This window comes from Callithrix jacchus, chromosome 10 (genome assembly GCF_049354715.1).
Source record: "Callithrix jacchus isolate 240 chromosome 10, calJac240_pri, whole genome shotgun sequence".
NCBI lineage: Eukaryota > Metazoa > Chordata > Mammalia > Primates > Cebidae > Callithrix > Callithrix jacchus.
In genome coordinates this window covers 79,594,629-79,619,153 of record NC_133511.1, presented here as the reverse complement: position 1 = coordinate 79,619,153, position 24,525 = coordinate 79,594,629, and the positions used below count along the sequence as shown (strand labels likewise).

Below are 24,525 nucleotides of genomic sequence, written 5' to 3'. Positions count from 1 at the left end.
TGGAGGAAGAAATAAAGAGCAATAAAAGGACAATTATACTGGTAAATCTGTATGAATATTTATTGTATCAACTGCAATAAAAATACTGGCTTGTGTGGCTTAACATATATATATAATTAAAACATGTATTATAGCCAAAACCACAATTACTTTTGCACTAACAACAATAACAGATAGGTGCTGATCCTTCACTATCTGAGAAGGGTAGAAGTATCAATTCATATTAGACCTTACTAAATTAAAGGATATTGTAATCTCTAGAGTAACCTACTAAGACAACCAAAAAAAAAAAAAAACCCACCATAATTCTATGCAACACATATAGATGGGAAAATATAAAACTATTCAAAATCTAACTTAAAAGGTGGCAAAAAAAAGACAAAAAAAAAAAAAAAAAGAACTTAAAACCAGCAGGATAAATACAAAGCACTAAAAGACTAACTCCAAGATGATAGCAATTACGTAGGAGTTTTCCAATTAAAGGTCAAAACTTGTCAGACTGAAAATAAAAACTAACAACTATATGCTGCTTACAAAAGACATATCTAAAAGAAAAGATACAAAATAATTGAAAATAAAAAAATAGAGAAACATACACCATACAGTTCTAACAGCAATGTATAAGGATGTTGATTTGTCCAGGGACTCACAAGAGTACATTGTCCAAGTTTGTATTTTTTGCAAATTTGGTAAATAGTAAATAGACATCCCAGTCTTACTTTAGTGTGCATTTCCACTGAGTAAAGCTGAATATCTTTTCAAACTCTTGGGAATTATTCTGTAAACTGTTCATCTCTCTAATCTATTTTCCAATAGGATTGTTTACTTTTTTCATTATTTCTATATAAGCATTTTATGTACTAGGGAATATATGGTAGAATCATTTTGTTATACCACCTAAGTGGCTATAATTAAAAATCAAAATTAAAAGGCCAAGTGTTATGGAGGATGTGGATTAACAGAAATTCTCATACACTGTCCTTTGGAATGTAAACTGATACAACCACTTTGGAAAACTGGCATTATCTACTAAACTGAATGTATGAATGCCCTAGGTTATCCTATTTCTTGGTAAATACCCTACACAAATGTGTACAGATAAAGAATGCTCAAAGGATAATTATTCCTAATAGCCAGAAACTGGAAATAACTCAAATGTCTATCAACAGAAGAATGAAAAAATACTGTATAATACCATCTGTGTGAAGTCAAAAATAGGCAAAACTAATATTTAGTGTTAGAATTCAAGATAGTTGTTCCCTTTGGGAAGACAGTGGAGGTATTAGTCCATTCTCGAATCCCTATAAAGACCTACCTGAGAATGGGTAATTTGTTAAGATAAAAAAGTTTAATTGGCTTATGGTTTTGCAGGCTATAAAGGCTTCTGTTTCTGGGGAGGCCTCAGGAAACTTATAATCATGGAGGAAGGTGAAGGGGAAACTGGCCTGTTCTATATGGTAGGAGCAGAAAGAGAGTGAAAGGGGAGGTACTACACTTTTAAACAATCAGATCTTAGGAGAACTCACTATCATGAGAACAGCAAGGGGCAAGTTCGCCCCCATGATCCAATCATTTCCCACCAGGCCCCTCCTCCAACAATGGAGATTACAATTTGGACAGAAGATGTAGGCAGGGGCACAAATCCAAACCATATCATCAGGACAGGGTGTAAGGGGGACTTCAATGGACAATAATGTTTTAATTCTTCATCTGGTTGCTTGCTTACTTTCTTATAATCCCTTGAGCAGTATGCATTATACATGGGGGGAAATGCAGAAGGAGAAAGTAAGGAATCAGCAGATTCCAGAAAGGCAGCCTAACTAAACTTTCAACTTGAGAGTATCTGCAGGACCCCGCAGAAGGTGGCTTAGACCTTCTGCTTTGAAGGCTATAGGCAGAGAGGGAGATTAAGAGTCTTACAGAATACCCCTGCAAAGAGATAAGAACCTAAAAAGCTATATCCTCTGAGCAAAGGGGAAAAAGCAGTATACCCACCACACACCGAAGTGGACAGAGAAACAAACCACTTGAGGACTTCTGTCATGCAGAATCAGTAGAACAGACTAGATCTCTATTGTCTAATATGGCAGCCACAAGCCACCTGTGCCTCTTGGGCACTTTTAATGTGGCTGGTCCAAACTGAGATATGCTGTGGAGTATAAAATGCACTCTGAGTTTTGAAGGCTCAGTATGAAAAATATAAAGTAAAATATCCTTTAAATAATTTTTGGATTTTTAATCAAACAATATTTTTGATGATGTATTGGGTTAAATAACACAGTATTAAAATTAAAAAAATAAGTGGGAAGAGAAAGAAAGCTGGCACTAGATGAAAAAAAAAAAACTCTTGAAAAACTGTAATGAACCAGCTCTACATCTTTTTTTCTTAAATCAGATACACAAAGCACAACCCAATTAAGGTAAATTTTTCAAAATTACACCCACTTTCACAGTGATACTGCCAAATGCCAAACATAAAGAGAAAATGGAAGAGGAACCAGGAATAACAGATCACCTATAACGGAAAAGCCAACTACTGACTTTTCAACAGCAACAATGTAAGACAAAATATAAAAAAGAAAGTTTTTGTTTGTTTTTTTTTTTTGAGAGACTCTCACTCTATTGCCCAGGCTGGAGTGCAATGAATGATGTGATCACATCTCACTGTAGTCTTGACTTCCTGGGCTCAAATGATCCTCCCACCTCAGCCTCCTGAGTAGCTGGGACTACAGGCACATGTACCATGCCTGTCTAATTTTTTTTTTTATTTTTGTGGAGACAGATCTTGCTATGTTGCCCAGGCTGATCTTGAACTCCTGGCCTCAAGCCATCCTTCCACCTCAGCCTCCAAAGTATTGGGATTACAGTCATGAGCTCCTATGTCCAGCAAAAAAGTTCTTTAGTGTGCTGAAATCATGTTCCAAAACCAAGGATGAAACAAGGACATATCAGACAATCAAAAACTGAGAACTCACTACAAAACACAATCCTTACTAAAACATATTCTAGGTATGCTGGATATATTTCAGGCAGAAAGAAGATCATAAGGAGAAAATCTGAGAGTAAAGACATTGGTACACACACACACACACATACACACACACACACACACAGTTAAATCTAAATAAAAACAAAATGAACGAAATAGTATCTCATCATGGGGTTTAAATAGGGGACTGGGCCGGACATGGTAGCTCACGCCTGTAATGCCAGCACTTTGGGAGGCTGAGGCTGGCAGATCTCCTGAGGTCAGGAGTTTGAGACAGCCTGGCTAATAAAGTGAAACCCCATCCCTATTAGAAATACAAAAATTAGCTGGGTGTGGTGATGGACACCTATAATCCCAGCTACTCAGGAGGCTCAGGCGGGAGAATCGCTTGAACAAAGGAGGCAGAGGTTGCAGTGAGCCAAGATAGTGCCATTGCAGTCCAGCCTGGGCATAGAGCAAAACTCTGTCTCAAAAAAAAAAAAAAAAAAAAAAAAAAAAAAAGAGAACTGAAGTAATGTAGTACTACAATCATTTTAAATGAGTGGGAGTGGTAATCACAACTAAAACATTTTAAGGTTCTAAATATTATTAATGTTAAGAAGGAGGCTATAAATATTGCTTAACTTAGTCTGTGTTAGATATACATGTTAAAACATCTAGAGTAAACTCAAAAAGAACATACACAAAGAATTTAAGTTCCAAACTAAAAAAGGGCAAAATGTGGAATTAAAAAAAGTAAAAGGGTTTGTGAAAACAAAACTTGTTTTTCTCAAAACTCAGAGAAAACAAAGTGAAAGAAAATCACAAAGATAAAATTCTCCCTTAATCCAACATTAAGGAAACAAGAGAATCAACATTTCAATCATACTTTGAAAATACCTTTGTCACTCTAAAATATTTACACTAGAAATTTTAAGATAGAGCAATTTTATTTTATCACTAACAATTGTGACTGAAACTTTATGAGAGACTGTAAATCATGGCTTTCTTGTTGCATAACAGCTGTGGAAAATATTTTTCAGGTTGCTAATGGTTCTGTAATTAGTATGCTACTTATTTTCTAATATAAAACAGAAAATACTTGCCTTTTTATCTTCAGGGTTTAGTTGATTAATTAACATATTGACATTGTCAGTATTCCAAACCCAAGAATTACTTGTGAAATATTCAAGAAACATCATAGCTTTGTGAAGACGAGTAATTGCTTTCATCATCCTGTATTGTAAGAAAAATTGACAGATTCATATTTTGTATAGATAAGGAAAAATCCTATTACCACCAATACAGGCATTAAAATTAAAATTATAACATTTAATCCTTAAGTGTACCAAACCAGCAGGGAATAAGAATATTTCTGCATCTTGGATGAACAATTTATAAATAAAAAAAAAAAATTTTTTTTTTGAAAGCAGCAAAAAATGAATTTAATACCACCTAAACAGAATTCTACTGATATACAGAATTAATTCTCAAAGGACATACAATACTCTTAAATTTTCTACATCAGTACTAAGCAAATGAACGGATTCAATTAATATGTCCTTGCTTTCTGTTCCATAGACTATATTTTGGTTCACAGCTGCATTGACTTAGATTTCCTGTGAATTCATAACATATTGTGTTATATTTATAATCCCAACTCTCCAGCATCGCTAAAGCAAAGTGAATACAGAAATATTCGTTTCCAGGTAGTCAACTCTATTCATTTAAAAAAACAAAACAACGTTTCTTTAACAATGATTGGCACCACTCTTCATCATCTGGATGACTCATGCTGAAAACTATCTGAAACAGATACTCACTCACCTCCCCATATCCCACCAATGGTCATCCTTATAGAAATAAAGGAGTGTGACACTTGTTTCTTTTCAAAAGTACCAGGAGTTTTAATCTTTAACTCTGTCATGTTATATATCACGGCTCACTGTAAATCATTGATATCATAATACTAACTTACACAGTAACATCTATACAATAATATTTATGATGAGTAGGAAAAGGGAAGAAAGAACTTTTTGAAACAAAAAATCCCAACTTCCGAGAACAGAAAAATGATTTGTACAGAAGTATTTTTTAAAAATTTCATTTATATTATAATAAAGATTTGCATTATATGTATTAAACAGTTTAGAAAGTCTCAAAATTAGAGGCTTTAGAAATAGGGGGCATGGAGGAAAATTACATTAGAAATGAAAATAAAAAAAATCATTAGCTAAGCAATTCTGATAACACATTCAATACATTTAGAAAGAAACTCTGAGTCCAGAATACTGGAAAAAAATGAAACAATATAAACTATGTAAAGAAAAACTATATTTCAACCGATAAAGTAATTTCAAAATAAAATCTCTATTAAACACAAAAATAATTATCAAGCACTGAAGGCGATTTTTGGACAGGGATAGTTCTGTAGATAAAAAGCATTTGAGGGGGAAAAACACATGCTGCTATTAGAAGAGATTATGTGATTATTTTTTTCTAAAAAACAAGAAGATACAACAAATTTGTCACTAAATCAATACACACTATCACGCCAGTTTAGCATACTTAAATCTCTCTCTCACACACAGCTAACATGGTTTTCCTATATATATCTTATTAAAAAGTTTTTCTTAACTCTTTTTCACTGACAATTCTCACCTAATCTTATCTTCAGATTCATTCAAGTGACAGAATCACCCTAACATCAATCACTGCTTCAGCCATTCAAAACATAATTGCAGTAAAAAATTGGGGAAAGGGAAGAAATTTGAAGTACCATATATTTGTGTGTGAAATTTATAGAATATTTATCATGCAACAAAAATACATGGATTGAAAACTATGGGGAAATAGAAGCATAAATCTTTGTACCATCACTCCTTGGTTAAACATACTATAGAACAGATGTTTAAGACTACATTGCCAGGTATGTTCTGAATATGTATTTATTCTTTATTATGACAACTTTAAAAAAATAATCACAATCCTTTAGAGGAAGGCAAGAGCTTAATAATTATCTAGTCCAGGGTAGATAATCATTTTTCAACCTTGGCACTATATTGTGGGTTTGATAATTCCTTCTTGTGGAGGGCTGTGAAGCATGCTGTAAGATATTTTTCAGCATCCCTAGCCTCCAGTAGCAGCCTTCTCCCAGTTGTGATAACTAAAAATACCTGCAAACATTGTCAAATGTCTCCAATTGAGAAGTACACAGATGAAAAATATCTGGTTTAGAGAAGTTAAGCTAGTTATGCTAGTTAACTAAAACATAAGATCATGGAGCCATTTTTTAAAATAGCATTTTTAACAGTGATGAAATGTCTACTGTATTTCCAGAGCTAGTGTGAATAATTTATACTGCTTCTACATGCAATAACAGCATGCATCACAGTCCCCAATGACTATTAACCAAGAATCAGTATGATGTATATTTGAGTTGTGCTCTTTATAATTACATCAAGATATACAGCAGGTCAGATTGTTATCTAACTCACATTCAGAATTACAAAAATGAGTAAACTGGATGAAATGAATGAAGTGACTGACATCAGTTTAATGTAAAATTAAGCATTATAGTAAAGCCCCAATATAAGGTGTAAAGTCTATTACCATGCTTAATAAATTTCTGAACAAATTAAATAATATAAATTGTAAGACTATATTTAACATTTATAAAATTATCTAAATAAAAAAAACCTCTACATTCCTTGTTGCTTTTAGACTATAAACTCCCAGAGGTCAAGGATCTGTCCTGCTTTTATACTTAGAAAGCTTCACACAGGACAAACCTCAGGTAAGAAAATTCTTTACTTAATGTTTCCTACTTAAGAAAGATTAATTTCCAAAGCAGCCTATGATATTATTTCACATCCGACATGCCCACCTACAATATGACACCTTGACTGTCTTTTCAATGAGAGCTGAAAATAACTTAGAACCAACAGAATGAGGCAGAAGTGACACAATGTGACTTCCAAGGCTAGGTCAGAAAAGGTGTAGAGCTTTCTGTCTTGCTCACTGGATACTCACCCTTGAAGCCTTCAGTCACCTTGTACGCTGTCCAGCTCCCCCTGAGGCTGCCATGCTGCGAGGAAGCTCAAACTAGTCCATATGGAGAGACCACATGGAGAGGCTCTGACACTACTGGAGAGAGAGATGCCCAGCCACACCAGCTGCTCTGTCCCCTTCCCCGCTTTACCACTCCCTCCACAGCAAGGCTGCTCCAGTCCCTGTCTGACTATAATCATCTGAAAAATCCTGAGCCATTACCATCCAGCTAAACCCTTCTGGAATTCCTGACCCACAGAAATTGTGACACAAAAATAAAATTACTTTAAGACACTAAGTTTGAGGTGCCTTGTTATACAAAACAGATAAGATATCTCTACAGATCTCAATACTGGGAGGGGCTGCTATAATAAAAACCTAAAACATGTGGTATTGGCTTCAGGGTCAAATGATAAACAAAATCTGTAAGGCCTGTGAGGTGTAAAATAACCAGGAAAACAGTATTATTAGAAGCCTTAAAGGGCTTTAAGAAAGCTGTTGGTGGGGGCTTGAAGTGAGGACAACAAACTGTCACCTGTGGTAATAAGGAAGATGGAAAGTGTACCTAATAAACTCAATGATCTAGCCGAAATTTGCTGAAAGAGGGCAAAAGAGAACAAAGATTTAAAAATGAACTATTTGCGTGGAATATGGAGGAAATGTAAAATGTCAGCCAGGAAATCTTTAAGAAATAGTTTCTGAGCATATCAGGATAGGGGAAGATGGATTCTTTGCTAAAACTTTAGAAAGACTAAAGTAGTGCCTTCTAGTACTTTCAGATAGACAAAAGGCACTCTTCAGATCTTAAAGAAATGTGTAATAGAAACTCTTATTGTTCAAAAGGCAGGATCTAAGATCTAAAAGTGTTGTCCCATAGCAACTTCACAGGGAACCCATGATAAGAGAAGGGCTAGTGTCAAAGAGATTTATGGATATGGCTTTAGTCTAATGGGGTAGATTGTCAGGTTACATGTAAAGGGATAGACAATAAAAAAATGAAGAGACTGCTATATCAAGGGTCAGCAAACGAGGGCCTATATCCCAAACCCAGCCCACCACCTGTTTTTGTAAGTGAAGTTTTATGGGAACACAGTCATGTTCATTCCTTTACCTATTGTCTATGGCTGCTTTCATTTTTAACAGCAAAGATGAGTAGCTTCAACAAAAACCACATGGCCTGCTAAACCTAAAATATTTACTATATGGTCCTAATTTACAAGAAAACCTTGCCAGTTTTCCTACCCTTTCTAAGACTTTAGAAAGACCTAAAGTAATGCCTTATACCCTGATTCCCTACCCTTTTATGGGCAGGAAGCAAGATAAGAAGCCTACTTGGCTGCACACAGAGCCCATAGCACAGGCCAGTTTTTATGCATAAAGAAGGATGACTCAGAGGGTAGAGGCAAGAGCCTCAAACCTTCCAGAGAATAAGACTGATGGTTTCCTAATCAAGAAACCATCAACACGTATCTGACTGGAATTCAGAAATGTTATGGACCAGTGTTTGCTGGGTACCTCCCAATACTCTCTTTTTGAATAAAACTGTTTAAAGCCATTATCCTATGCTACCATATGATGGGCGTATCAGCAGTCAGTAACTTGTTGCTTTAGTTCACAGATCAATTCTTGAGGAACTATACTCGAGGAGCTATCCTGACAAAATCACTCCTAAAGAGCCTTATCCAAAAATGGACCAGATTTAGATGACAAAACCCTGGCTTCTAGCTGATGCCACAGGAATCTGGGGTGATGGAGGTGGGGAGGCGTGAGGGGGAAGGCATGGTGAAGGGGGAAGAAGCAACTGTACTTTCCATATAGAAGAAATATGAATTGTTTTGGCCAGAAGGTTGACTACAGCAGATTGTACTTTCTAAAAATGGTGGCAACAATACCCTTCATCTTGACTACTTTCTAATTCCCCTTTCCTTAAATTTAGGAAGATTTGTGACTCACTTGTGACTAGAAGAATGAGGGAAAAGTGATGCTGCATGACTTCTACAGGTAGCTCAGAAAAGGCAACACAACCTCCACCTTACTTGCTAAAAGACTTCCTTCCCCTTTGAAGCCATCAGCTGCCACGTAAGAAGTCTAATTCCCCTAAGGCTATCACTAATTACTGCAAAGAAGTATATGGAGAGATCCTTATGACATGACAAACAGTAATATCTAGGCCTCTGGCTGTTCCATTGCCTCTGCCCACCTGTCTCTTTCATCTGATCACAAACACATGAAAGGCTCCAAGCCAAAAGTGCCCAACTGATTCTTTCTCAAATTCCTGATCATGAAAGAAATAATAAAATGATTGTTGCTGTTTTTAACCTCTAAGTTTTAGATGATTTGTATGCAGCAACATCTCCTCTGAATCAGTAACTAGTAAAACAGCTATTAGCAAACCAACAGTAATTAGTAAACTAGCTATTCACTTATTTTTTTTAAAAAGTTTATTAAGCCCCCTTTCTTTGTATAAGGCAATGTGATATATTTAATGTTTTATTTTTTTTACCCAGTTTTTACTTTTCTGCCCTAAATTATAACAACCTTATTTATATAAAGAAAACATACACTGCCATCATTTGTGAATTTATACCTGCTGTTTAGCCATGAAAGAATGCTTCCAATGGCAAATATTGCATTTTGCAGATCACTCTAGAAAAGTCCGAAAATATTTCTTTACCCATTCTAAAGTTGTTCAACACCCCTCACATATTTCATTTAGCTAACATATAGGGTGAGAAACATCTTGGAAAAGAGATTCCACAGAAAATACCTACAAGGAACTTAGATCCTGATACACTGTAACTGGCATATACATTACTTTTATTTTTGGAGTAATTGATGGAACTTCTGGATCAGTATCTTCTTTATACAAAAATACTCAAATCCTGAACTCTCCTATCAAAGACTCCACTGTAATGCCAACGTAGTTTTAAAAAGTAAGTATTTTTATGGTATATTTTTACTGTAATTGTGTGGTAAAGACAGTAGAAGAACTTTTAAGTTTGTGGAATTTCAACAAGAACAAAAAATAAAGAAAGGCTATAACAACTATAAGAAAATAGAAAGTTTTCCATTTGTTTTTGTTTTTGTTTTTTTTTTTTCGTAACTATGCCATTCCCAACCTGGAAAATTAGTCAAAAACTGCAAAAACCGTATTATAAGCTGAATGGGCAGCTGAGATATTTCAAGTAATTAATTTTCTAGACACATCCTGTATTTTTCACATAAAACTGCAGCATCCATTCAAAGCAAAACTTTTACCCTTAATCCCCTATAAAAACTCATCATTAGGTTTTTAAGATGGAGAGAAGGGCTCAATTTCAGCTTATAATAACAATGACAATCATAATGTAGGACATTTCCTATATTATGGAATTTTAGATGATCAATGACCCAGTAAGATGTGATCCATAGTTAGTGCCCCTAAAGATCTCCAAATTCTAAGAAATATCCTAGCATTCTGATTGTGATTGTAATTAATCTGGTTAGTAAATCTAAAGGTAAAACTCATGCTAGCGACTTTTTCTCTCCAGCAAGCTTCTACCACCTTACCAATACATAGTGTATTCACTGCTATTCTTCTTACCACGGTTTCTGACCTGTCAACCTGAGTGCAAGATCGAGCAATAATGCAGGTACTGTATGTCTGACACCCTTCCAATAATGAAGCAATAGGTTGTTGGTATAAAACTTAATATTGGGGCGCCTGTAAACTTGATTAAAAGGATGCATCTTGAAGTAATGATTTAGAATATCTCCTGTGGGAAAAATAAGCGTCAAAGCATTTTAAATATTGTTATTCAGAAAGAAAACTAAAGTAAGACCTAGAATTCAATACATGATAATAACTATCCAAATTTTAAACAAATTAGAGTATTGCTTTTCTGACAATGTCTTAAATTCAAGAGTCTTCTCATTCACAAAAGGCCATTAAGCCTTATCAAAAGCATAAACAAATACAGAGTTAATATGCATTTTAGTGTAAGCATGTGTTGTTTAACAGTCAGAGGAACAGATAAGACAGAGCTAGTCACCATTACCTTGGGCTTCTTCCAGTCATCCTGAGGTAGATATCATACAGGAATGCTGGGGCCTTATGGCTTACAGCAATCCAGTAATGATATAAAAGGTGATTGGAGGTTAGATTTACATTGGGCCGTCTGAAGGCCTGTTCGAGAGGATTCCTCTTGAAAGTGGAAATTACATGGTATTCTGAGGAAGAAAAGTTGTGTAACAGCTTTGATAATAACCATGTAATGAAGTTTTGAAAAAAAAAAAATCATGTTTTTACAATGCAAAATATTTTACCAAAGATGTCAGAGTTCGTTCATTTAAAAAACAAACTTTTCTACTTTCTAGTAGCTAATAGAATATGGGTATTAGAATGCTAAACTCAAGTGGTTTTATAACTGCTGCTATTTATGAATTTTAATTAGATGAATGAATTTTTGCTAAAATTCACTCTTAAAATCCTTTCCATGTTTTACCTATGTCAGTTTACAGTGTCACTTTCTATATTTCACTTCTCACGATAGCTTCTTTCTTTCTGTTCCTCTTTCCAGACTCTTATTACTGTACTTACTTAAAAAAGAAAAGGAAAATCATCATCCTCTGCTTAAGATGCTCAAATTAACATATATTAACAGGCATAAAACAACCCAAAATTAACTTCTGTTGTAATTTATGTAGGCTATGTAACGTCAACACAATCAAACCTAGTATCGTCTATGTTAATACTTTACTGAAAATGTATATTGAGATAGTCATTAAAATATAATGCTCCACTTCAGCTTTTACTAAACTTTACAACACATTAAAAGATTACCAAAAAATCTAACTCATTTAAAATGTTTAAATATTCTTAAAAGAATACTAAAAATAATTATAAAGTTAAAATCACCTTAGATTTTATCTTTTTCCTATATGCTCTAATGGTCAATCTTTACACTGAAATAAAATGCCATAGAAAAATCCTAGGACAAATGTCATAAAAAATTTACATTGAAATCAAAATTGTTCTGCAGGGATAATTATTCAATTAAAGGTTAAATAAGACCTATCACCAAATTAATATCAAAAATATATATTACTTTAAATTCGAACTCATCAACCAACAATTTAAAAATGATTCAATTGCAACAGGTTTTAAGTTACACTATTCCTATTTAAGTTACACTACTCCTATTTAAGTCACACTATTCCTACAGAATTAAGAACATATACACCTGCTGTGACTCTGTAAATTTAGATAGATTAATAAAGGTTAATAAAAAATATACTAGCAAACTGTATCCTTCTTCCTAATTCCTTAATTTATTACTCTGGGTACCACTTAATAGACCACCTCTTTTAAGAAGTGATACTGCCTATGGATAGGCAATGGCAAGACCAAGGGTGCTCAAGAGGGAGAAAAAAAAGCACTGTTCCCATGCCATATTGGTATCTATGAGGGCTGATGCAGATGGCAGCAGAAAAACAGCAAGGCTTAGACAAGCGTAGGGTGGGTGGGTAAGAATAGACAGCAGTTCATTTTAAAATTTGTGAAACATTAAGAACCACAAGGTAGTATTGGTAGATATTACTTCTAAGATGACAATTAAGAACAAATTGGTAACTCAGTGGGCTTAATGGCTCATAGGTATTCTAACATTAAAACATCAGGGAACTTGGTTTTTAAAGATTTATTCTATCATTCAAAAACACAGGTAAAATCATACCAACTTCACCCCAGTGGAAAGGATTAGTGCTGCCTGTTGTACAATTATACACCATGATGTTTCGTGGTCTGCAAAGACAAAGGTGAAACCAATTAATCATAAGAGGCCAAACATGTCCAATCTAAAGCTTAGATAATATTTAAGAAGACATGAGGATGATGAGCATCTTTTCTATACTAATTTTTTAAAGGATTAGTTTTTATGCTAATGACTATTTATAACTACTCTTCTTCCCTTACCAAAAATAATTATTTATTTTAAAAAATACAGACTTTTTTCCCTTTCACATTTTTCCTCCTTATATAGGAAGATCTGTTTTTAAACATGAGGAAAACAACAAACAATCTCAGCTCTTCTTGTCTCATTTTCAGAGGATCAAGCTGAAAAAAATTATGGACTAAGTTTCCTTTTGCCAGAAACAACATATTCATATAATCATCTCTCTCCTTTTTTAGGACAGAAAATACAGATTATCAAAAATAAAGGTAGTTTACTAGCTAGAAAAAAAAACATTACTGGGAAGCTTAAAGTTTAAATGTTACCCATAAATGCTACTTTTACCTTTTAAAGGAAAGATGCTCATGGGTTGATTAAAGCTGCTCTGATGTGCCATGTTTAATATAGGTAAACCACATTCTGTAAATTTCAGCTCTTTATATATATATATACCAAGTTTTAGTTTGGATTAAAAAGTCATCCTTAGGGAAGGTATTTTTTTCATTTTTAACCCCTAATAAACTTGTCTATTCTGTAAGTAATATATGAATATTAACATTAATTCTTCATTACTACTGTTGGGACCACTTGTTATTGTTTGTGATAATACCAACTCTTGGAGTTGGCAGTGATATTGCCTAAATATTGGTATGGCAATATCTGGATGGAGGGATTAATTAACATTAGTCAATAGTCATGTCTTCTCTTTTCAGTTACTATACATTTAATAAGCAACATTGTCACCTCATATACCTATTAACTCCGGAATACCAGGCTGCTGCAAGACTCATGTTGACAACTACGTCTACAGGAACAAGATCTGCAAGGGCACTGTTGGAGGCACGCATTGTTCGAAGAATTCCTTTCCCTGCCTTTGTTGAAATTAAAAACAGCACCTTAAGATATATAAGCCATAGTGTATATATATCTAAATATACACATAAAGCAGAAAAATGTATAGAATATTAAATCAAAAGGTTTACTTACTGCAATAAAGAGCCCACTTGGTCCATTAAAGTTATCAATCCATCCCTAATACCAAAAATTTAAAAAGGGGGAGAAGCTTTAGAAACATTATGAAGCTAAAGATTTATTATTTGAACTCTACAACCCCAAATATATACTCGATAGCTGTCTTCTAAAAACTAAAAAACAGACTAGATTCAGGCCAAAATATTTCTACCAGTCCCAAACAGAAACAGTCTTCCTCTGGGATCAAAAGTGACTGAGTAAAACCATTTTGAAAGGGTTACCTACTCTTCCATTAACTCTCTGCAAAAAGAAATTTATAAAAGGGGGTTTATACTGTTAAATCTTTTTGCAAAATTAAGCTTGTTCAAGTTTGATTTTATGCTATTTACTAATTCAGCATCCTGGGATTAAGGAAAATGGCAAATCCTCCTCAAAATTATGAATAAAACAGAGAAAAACAGAATAATTGTCAAAGCAACAAGAGATGCTATCACTTACTCCCATTACACAGATCTATGTTTTGCCTGAATCAATTTACCCAACTTGTTTATATTTCTGCTTTCTCTCATTCCAGGAATTAACAACTACCCTAACATCACCCTGTACCTTTCTTAGCTTTGTAATCTACAGAGGAAGGAAGGGATCTGCCTCTTGGAAGGTCTGCCTCTTTTTGGTACTAAGAAGCAAACCAAATCATGGTCTCCTCTGACTTGAGACAATGTCACAGCTCCTGATTTAATTTTCAATTAGTATTTTTAAAATGTTGATCTACATTTCTATATACTCAGCATCACATTCCAGAAATGAAAGTTCCAATAAAATTAGCTCTATGAACACAAAACAGCTTTGCCATGGTAATCCATCTTTAATAAATAATACTGTTCTTAAAGAACTGCTGGCTCTTTTCATAGAATTATAACTTAAAATTCTCAACTCCAATAATTTATAAAGGTTTCTAACAACTTACTGGAAAAGGTTCTTTCCAACTGGCACCAACAATCGATGGCCTTATAATCGCCACATTTAGCTTTGCTCCTTCTTGTTGTACAACATATTCTGCCAATGCTTTTGTGTATATGTAGGTATTAGGTCTGTCTCCTATCAATTTTGGCGTGATATCATTTACTAGGCCATCATCCATCCACCTGGTAAAGAATTGCATACAAATATATTTCCAGATATTTTACTATAAAATGAAAAGCCACTTAATTGAACTTTGTACATTCAAACATATCTGTTGTTCTGACTCAAATCATCTGATGACTTTTACTGAAAAATTAAACTTAGTCTTTATTTTTCTTAAACATCAACTATACATCCACAATCCCTTATCTGCAATTTCTGTATCCAAAAAGATCTGAAAACTAAGAGTTCTTTCGTAAATCATATGGTGGATAGCAAAATCTGATCTACACTGACTTACGATCTTTTTTTGATTCAACTTAAACAGTCATATATTTTATATGTATTTGATCAGGGATACGAACCCAGATCAAGTTAAAAAGTTTTTTCCTATTACACAGTACATAAATTACATTCCCTCTCTAAAGTCCAAATAAATTCCAAAATACATCTGAAACCTTTTGGAAGGTTGCAGGTTAGAAAATATAGATCTGTATATAACCACCTAGTGAAGTAACATGTTGTTATATACATTTACAATTAACATACATTTATAATGAACATAAAAGGTATAAAAGGTCTAGTATTCAAGGTGCAACACTGCAATTTATATGCTCTAGTGAGATTAACAAATACAATGAGCAAAAAAATAAATTGAACCATGCTATAAAATTTCAACTAGCAACCTACTATAAAGTCAAAAAATTCTTCCAATTCTATTTGAAGAAATGGTCTAGTCTGTTCTTCAGTAAAAGGAGGGTGATATACTAGGTGATATCCAAGTTTTTTCCTAAACTTCTGATTCTAATATGTTACGTACTTGTTTTCAGATACTTTTTCCTTCTTGTCGATAATGCTGTGTATCCAAGTAGACTCAGTATATTGTCATACTCAAATGATACCCATACTAATTGACAAAATAGCATAAAATGGAGATTATCAAGATAAAATTTTCTTCTGTATATGGAAGTACTTTTTATATATGAAAGAAAAAGAGTATGAATTAAATTGAAGGGAAATTGCTATCCAACTTAGGAAAAATTTCACCATGGAGATGAGTTTTGAAAAATGGTAGGGATTGTTAATATATGAGAAAAAAAAACCTGCCTAAACTCAGGAGAAACTTTAGCCAGTAAGCCTCATCACTAGAATGAGTTTACAGAACAAATCTATGAGTTATTTTAAAATTATCTGCTAGCTAGATTTCTTTGCAGCCAGGAAAGGAGATACAGGATTAGCTTACAAGTTCTTTTTCCGTTTCTCAAATGTTTGTATATATTAATGTTAGGAAGAGAAAAAGTAAAATGCTTCATTAACTTCCACACTCAACTTTTCCCACAGGTATTAAACACTTCTGTCTATTGATATATGAAGAAAATGAAGTAGATATTTGGAACCATCTAAGAAAATAAGTGAGAAAATAGAAATTAGGGAATTACAATGAAAATGTCTTGGTAATTTCTCATACTTATTTTTTTTTACAATCTGTTTCCTCATAATGATTAGCAGGAAAGCTTTAAAGAAAAGACTGTGCTTATTTTAGGAGAAAGCAGCAGATGTTAACTAAGGAGTCAAAGTGGATAGAATCTCTGGAAAGAAAGGAAACTAAAAGAGAAGAATAAAGGCGGAAAAAACTCAAAGATATTATATAAGGATTAACAAATGTGAAAAGATGGTGGATACTGGAATGTTTATATAACTGTAGTCTATTAAAGTAAAAAAGATCTTTATTTTTTTTTGTCTGAACCTTGTCTATCTGATGAGAAACCCTAAGCTGCAGCAAATGAAAACAAGGTCATGGTATGTACTACTTCATTTAATCCCTATCTATCAATACTCACAAATAATTTTTATGTAATAATTGCTGACAGAATTTCAGTCCTCAGAAAGATGATAAACAGTAAGATTAATGGTATAAATTAAAAGACTATGACTCCTCTGATTCTCTAATAATTAAAGGCCTCTCTATAGATATACTCCATGGGTGGGGGGTGGTGACAGCATTCTTTTAATAAATTAGAGGCTTGCTATTAAACAGGCAGTCATGGGTCTCCACAGGTACTTCCTGGTTACTAAGATTGATTCCCTAAAAAAGAGAGCCCTTAATATCACTAATAAGATGTTCAGGAGCCTTCCTTTAAAACCATTATACGTGGTCAAAAGTGAAAACTACACATTGACTTCGCTAACATTCCTTTAGATACTAATCTATACAATAAAAAGGATGTGAGAATATGAAAATATTTTTGAAGAGATAAATGTATGCGTGTGTGTGTGTTTGTGTGTGTGCGCACACATGTATATGGGTGGGGTGAGGAGGAGGGAGAGGGACTTGGATCCAAAGTTTTTGTTTTTTTTTTCTAGACAGTCTCACTGTGTTGCCCGGGCTGGAGTGCAGTGCACAATCTCAGCTCACTGCAGCCTTTGCCTCCCAGGTTTCAAGCAATTCTCCTGCCTCAGCCTCCTAAGTAGCTGGGACTACAGGTGCCCACTATCACACCAGACTAAATTTCTTTTGTCTTTTTAGTAGAGATGGAGTTTCACTATGTTACCCAGGCTGGTCTTCAACTCCCGACCTCATGATCTGCTCATCTCAGCCTCTTTTGGGATCAGAGTAAATGTATATAAATTTCAAACAAACATACTCTAAAGAATCAATCAGCTTCTTGGGATCCACAGGTGGTGGGTAGACTACTTCATCAATATGCTTTCGATTACAGTAGGCATATGCTGTTGATACATGCATGAACACTTCCAGATTCTTCATTTGTTGTGCAAGGAGAATAAGCTGTCGTGTTGCAATCACATTTAACTGAACAGCATCTCTGTTTAAAAAGAAAAAGTGACAAGAGAAAATTGGAAAGCTATGTTATTTATTTCACCTGTTAAAAAAATCTTATTTTCATTAGAGTAGTGAGAGAGACAGAGACAGAAATGTTTGTTTCTTTACACCTTATCCTTTAGCTGTGATTTTGTGTATTTTATTTCAGTATAAAGTATGTTTACTCTATTGTGTTAAACAATTTTTTGATTTTAAAATAACCTTCATTATAGCACTTAAAAATTAAAGTAGAAATTTAAAAATTATATAATTGCCCAGGAACAAACAGATAATTTCAGTCTTTAGCTTCTATGCATAATTTTGAAGTCATGCTAGACTTATTTTGCATCTTGATTTTTAAAAGTATAATATTGCATAATATGGATGTGCCACAAGGATAAAAAAATAGAATGGTTAAGTAATTTTTAGATGTTAAGGTAGAGTCACTAAAAAGGATGATACGGCCAGAGAGAACTCAGAAACATTAAATTATATTAACATATAATCAAGAAAGTATATGTTTATTTCCCTCTTTGTAGCAATCAATCCAAATACTTTTCTAAGATTACCTTATAAAATTCAAAGGGATATTATAATAAAACTGGTACGTTTGTTACAAGGTACATGCAAGACCCCAAAATGATTTATATATTCCCTTCTTGGAATTTACTTAAATAATTCCACAAAAGCAAACGTATATATGCAGAAAAGTTATCAATAAAGTACCATGTAATAATAAAAACCCAGAGAGCCCAAATATTCACTATGGAATATGGAATGGCTCAATAAAGTAAGTATGTTATCACAATGAAGGAATATAGCCACTAAAATAATTATGTGAAGGCTACAAAAACATGGAAAATTGGTAATGATTAATACACAAAAAAAATACATACAATATCATGTGAAGCAGGATTAAAAACAAGGCTCTGGAATCAGTCCTGTGTTCAAATTCTGACTTGGCCTACCTACCAGTTAGGGCATAAAGTTACTGAAGCACTCCAGCCTTAGTTTTCTTACCTGGAAATGGGAACAATAATGAAACCTACCTACTACAACTGGTATAAAATTAAACAAAACAAATAGCTTGCAAGCATTTAGCAGTATTTCTAACATAGTCACCAAATAGGCAGTCAACAAATATTCCTTAAGGTAATGAGATGGTGGATAGTTTTTGCTTTCTATTAAACTTCTGTTTATAGATTTTTAAAAATTGACCAAGAGATCTATTGTACAACATAGAGACTACAGTTAATATCAATGTATTGTATTTTTAAAGATTACAAAGAGTGGATTTTAGGTATTCTCACCACAAAAGGTATGTGAGATAATGAATATGCTAATTAGCTCATTTAGCCATTTCACACTGTATACATATTTCAAAATGTTGTACACAATAAATATATACAACTTTTGTCAATTAATAAATAATACAAAGGAAAAAAGATTTAAATACTCAATACCAGTGACAAAATTGGCAGAGTAATATACTGTTGACACTACAAACTGACACAAATGATCTGAAGGAAACTAGGACAAAGTAACAGGAATTAGAGATATGGTATATTTACTAATCTAGTTAATCTGTTGAAATTAACTCAGAGGAAAAACTTGTTCTAACCCTCACTTTTCAAATAAAAAGAAATTAAAATTCCTTAAAGTTTCTTCTAAGTGAATAATACATAAACTGTGGTATGTCAGCATGATGGAATATCATCAAATCACTAAAATTGTAGCTATGGAAAAAATTAGAAATACAGAAATTGTTTCTATATTAAGTTTTAAAAGTAAAATTAGAAAGTCTATGTTTACAATCAGCAAAACAATAATGTTCAAACACAAAAAAATTAAAAAAAAAATAGTTTTGAGTACTTTCTAAAATTCTTTTATTTTCAGTATTTAAGAAAAAAATCCAACTACTGTTTTAAAAGGCCAGGATATTTCACAGATAGAATCCAGTCCACTTCATTGTAAAGCAGTGCTTTGATGTCTATGACATTTGCAAAACAATGGTGATAGGGAGAGTACTGTTTGGGAGAGGTATACAGAGAATATTCTGTTACAGGTTCCTGAGGACAGGACAACAAGTTCTGGGTCACCAGGAACAAGGAATAACTCCAGGAGAGAAAAAATGTCCTGTGCCATATTATTTTCTTTTAATTTAATAGTACCCGAGACCCTATGAAAACATATTAGAAAGACTATTTTTTTAAATGAAATAATTGGGTTGGGGTCTTAAAATCATAGCTGCATCTTTTTTTTTTCTTCCTTACCTCAATTGAGGGGGAAAATCTGTTCAAGTTAAAATCCATTAAGAAAGACATTTCACAGAGAGGATACTGTCCACTAGACTATAAGGGAATGCACTATTTTTCTTTTGCATTTGCAAAACAACAGGGGCAGGAAGAGCAATGTTTTCAGAAATGTATACTAAGGATAATCTGTTACATGTCCCTGAGGATGGTGACAGAGTTTCTGGGTCACCAAAAATAAGGAATAACTTGAGAGGAAAACCTCTGTGCCTTACCTTTTTCCATTTGCATCTGTACCTGAGAACCCAAACCTGAAGCCATTTTGTGCCCACATAAGTAACGCCTAGTATGTCTCTGCCAGGATAGTTAACCTAACTCTGTTTTACATCAATCCAATTTCTACACCATTGACCTTCAAACTGAGACTCTGACATGTTATATTAGAAGTCATATAGTACTAAACAAAAATAATGTTCTCATTGTTGTTTTGGCTATATGGAGTCATAAATGCATCTTCAATAAGAGAGGCTTTTGGGAGAGGGGTGCAAAAGGAGAAAGTCTTTATAATTAGAATCTACCTTCACTAAATGTAGACATGGAAATCACTTCAAAAAAAATTTGAAAAGGAAAAAAGCTCAATGACCTGAAGTGCCAATAAATTTTCTTGTTCATCTTTCTTCTACAGACAGCTTAGGTTATTCAAAATCTATGTTGATAATACTTCTACAGACCTTAAACCAGGGTTCTCGTACTTGGCATAACATACACCTGGGAGTTTATTAAAAATGCAGACTCCTGAACCTCATCCTCAGACACTTTTAACACATGAAATGAGGTCTGGAAAACTATATTTTAAATAAGTTCTCTAGGCCATTTTGACACAAGTCTCTTTTCCACCCTCTTGCTCCTAAGAAAATACTGTCTAGATGAGATCTCATCACCACAACCACCATTTTTTTTAACCTTAATGAAAATATAGACACAGATGTTTAGGGAACAATAAGTCAATCTTAGGGTAGGGGACTCAGTCATCTGTAATTTTAAAAATGTCTCCAAAGCTGATTCTGACAGCAATGGTTCTAAAGGGGCAAAACAAGGTCCAGCAGTGACTAAATCACACCTAAGGCTCTTGCTAAAAACAAGAACTCTGGAGTATGATTCTAAAATTAAAAGGTCAAAAATTGGCAATTGCAATCTAGGAACATGCATTTTAACACATTTTCCAGTAATTCTTAAGATTCATAATACATTCCAAAGTTTGATAATCAATGTCCAACAAACTCAATAGTTTCTTGATCTTTTCTAAGCATCAATCTTAACTTCTATTTCTTTCTGAAAATCTTTCATATTCATACCTTGGGTCTTATCACACTGAATTGCTCTATTTCAAAAATTTTATACTATGAACCATACCATCTGCCCACTCACCTCTCTCCTTCAGCCTAGTTTTTGTCCTCATGGTCTCCAGTTTCTCACCTCTTCATTACTCTCAACTTTATTGACTCTGTCTAACTTGCAATTCCCTTAGTAGTACCTTCCCTTATAACAGACCCCATGATCAACAACTTAAGTCACTCCATTTATTATCTTCACTTCTACCCTCACTTTTTTCTTTCTTTCTGAGATGGAGTCTTGCTCTGTCATCCAGACTGGAGTGCAATGGTGCCTTCTTTGGTCACTGCAACCTCCACCTCCCAGGTTCAAGTGATTCTCCTGCCTCAGTCTCCCGAGCAGCTGGGATTACAGGTGTGTGCTACATGCCCAGCTAATTTTTGTATTATTAGTAGAGACAGGGTTTCACCATGTTGGCCAGGCTGATCTTGAACTCCTGACCTCAGATGATCTGCCTGCCTCCGCCTTCCGAAGTGCTGGGATTACAGGCGTGAGCCACCACGCCCAGACCTCCCCACACTTTTTGTATTTCCTCATGAATCCTAAGCCTGATATCTATTTTTCTCCTGTCTCAAGATTTAGGAACCACCACATTTGAAAATAAGTGAGCTCTATCTACCTTCTCTCAACTCCCATAGCATTTAATGTATGCTCCTTGATAAATCCTTATTTTCTATCCTATATTATGGTTATTTTGCATATCCTATCTCCTCTAGACTACATGCACTTTACAAATAAGATCTGTGTGCAATTTATGCTGGTTTCTCTCCGGAGGTATTGGGCTTAATGCTGTAGTAATATCTGAAAACTTACCCCCCAACAGTAAAAGCTTCGTGCCATTTTTTATTTGTGGGTTAACTTAACAAGCAGTTATAAAGAGTAATTATTATCTGTCTCTACAAAAAATATAAAAATTAGCCAAGTGTGTTGGCATACGCCTGCAGTCCCAGCTACTAGGGAGGCTGAGGTGAAAGGATAACTTGAACCCACGAGGTCGAGGTTGCAGTGAGCCATGGTTGTACCACAGCACTCCAGCCTGGGCAATAAAGGTGTTACCCTACTTAAAAAAAAAAGTAATTCTTTCATAAAAAGCTGTTCTATGTCTATCTGGAATATTATAGAATCTCTGATGCAAACCCAATGTCCTATCACCACTTGGATGCTTCCCAGAATAATTTCAATGTAATGACAAGGGCTAGGTCAGTGAACATAAATGCCTTGACAATGGAAGAGAAGAACAATGTAATATGTAAGATGCCTTCTGCTATAGCATCTCTAGGAAAAGAAGAAAATAATAATGAGAAGATGTCTTTTCATTAATGGTAGCCTTGCTTACCCTATGGTGACAGAAAGAGAGACAAGTTCCCTGAAAGTACTTTACTTTGATCCTCCTTGTAAAGCTTCCCTTTATGAGTTGTACCCTAATCAATGTTGCCTGTTCACATTTCAAAGCATGTAATTTCTCCCATTAAGTCAATGAGGACTAGTCCACCATTAGCCAATATCTACATACGGTTTTCATGAAAACATGCTAAGCTTCATAAAGCTGTGTGAACTCTTTCTTTTGTCTATGAAGGAAATAATAAAAGCCAGAACTACAGGGAAACAAGAATCTATTTTACTGACCATTTCACACTATCTTTTCTTTAGGAAAAGATAAAGCACTAACTAAAAATTAAAGACCACATTAACAATCTTGGAAATGCTACTTAAAAACAAATTGTTAGACCTATATGCAAATATATATACACACGAGGAAAACTTTAAATGTAAAAAACAAGGAGTTCTGTTAGTTGATGAGGGTATCAGTCCCTTTAAGATTTCTTATAGGTGTTACTTTTAAAAATTATTTTTAAAAGTAACTTTTGTAGGTGTTTTTAAAAATAATTTTTAAAAGTCCCATTGTATACAGCTTTATTTGAAGATTAATATATGTTCATAGTAGAAAAAATAATATACAGGTAAGACTATAAACCTACCTGTATCTGCACCATCCAAAGATAAATGTATCAGCAAATATAAAAAGACATGTATATAAATACATCTATGCATATATTTTATGAGAATAAGATCATACTATAGTCTTAATAATATTCTTTATCACCTCTGAATCATTAACACATACTGGCTGCACAATATTTTACCTGTCCACTGCATAGAAAGAGCTAAAAAATAAAGCAACTGCTACAGATTCAGATTTCCTGCAATGGACAGGAACTGAGACATCACTAAAATTTCCTGAAGGAAAAAATAATCATCTTTTGAGAAATGTTACTTTGATTTTACATATCAGGAAGCTGAGGCTTAAGGAGGTTAATAACCTACACAAACTCACCAGTAAGTAAATGATATGGTCAAGATTAGAACTAACATATGTAATTCCAAAGCTCACAGCCCTTCCATTACAATGCTGCCTCAGCGTCCTCAAGTGTATAATGGATTTGTCTATAATATTATAGTGGGTAAAGTGACCATGGAATAAAATAATTAATGAGAAAATATCTTGAAAACCCACAAAGGATGGCTGTAGAGATCTAAAGGACTATTATAGTGAACTCACCTGGAATATAGGCAAAATATACTGTAATACTTTGGCACTGAACGAACTGTCACCTGATATAATGCTGACTGATGTTTATACTTCCATATTAAAGACAATATGGTGAATAATATCATATTTTTGTATTCAGAACTTAATTTTTTATTCTTAATTAAATTTTTTTGTTTGTGGAGACAGGGTCTTACTATGTTGCCGAGGCTGGCTTCAAGTGATCCTCCTACCTCAGCCTCAGAACTCCATTTTTTAAACTTTAAAAAATGTATTTTATTTTTTAAATTGACATATCATAACTGTACATATTTATGAGATACACAGTGGTGTTTCAATTCATATAATGTATAGTAATTAGATTAGGATAACTAGCACATCCATCATCTCAAATATTTATTTCTTTGTTGGAACATTCAATTTCCTCCTTTTAGTCATTTAACTTTAAAACATTTTAAAGAGAAGGCTTT

General features: G+C 33.9%; 1 protein-coding gene across 2 annotated transcripts in view; it reads right to left on the bottom strand.

Annotated features, from left to right (window-relative positions):
- The window catches only part of FAR1 (fatty acyl-CoA reductase 1), a 63,330-nt gene that overhangs the window by 6,697 nt on the left and 32,108 nt on the right, over window positions 1-24,525 (bottom strand). Inside the window, exons 4-10 of one of the 2 annotated variants that reach the window (XM_002755074.7) lie at window positions 17,688-17,867; window positions 14,888-15,065; window positions 13,936-13,980; window positions 13,702-13,820; window positions 12,733-12,800; window positions 11,056-11,227; window positions 4,075-4,204 (exon numbers count right to left, since the gene is read on the bottom strand). In XM_002755074.7, coding sequence (XP_002755120.1) covers window positions 4,075-4,204; window positions 11,056-11,227; window positions 12,733-12,800; window positions 13,702-13,820; window positions 13,936-13,980; window positions 14,888-15,065; window positions 17,688-17,867 — 892 coding nt within the window. Of the gene's footprint in view, window positions 1-4,074; window positions 4,205-10,601; window positions 10,774-11,055; window positions 11,228-12,732; window positions 12,801-13,701; window positions 13,821-13,935; window positions 13,981-14,887; window positions 15,066-17,687; window positions 17,868-24,525 lie in introns of both variants that reach the window. The other variant, XM_035265885.3, reaches the window with a different exon arrangement.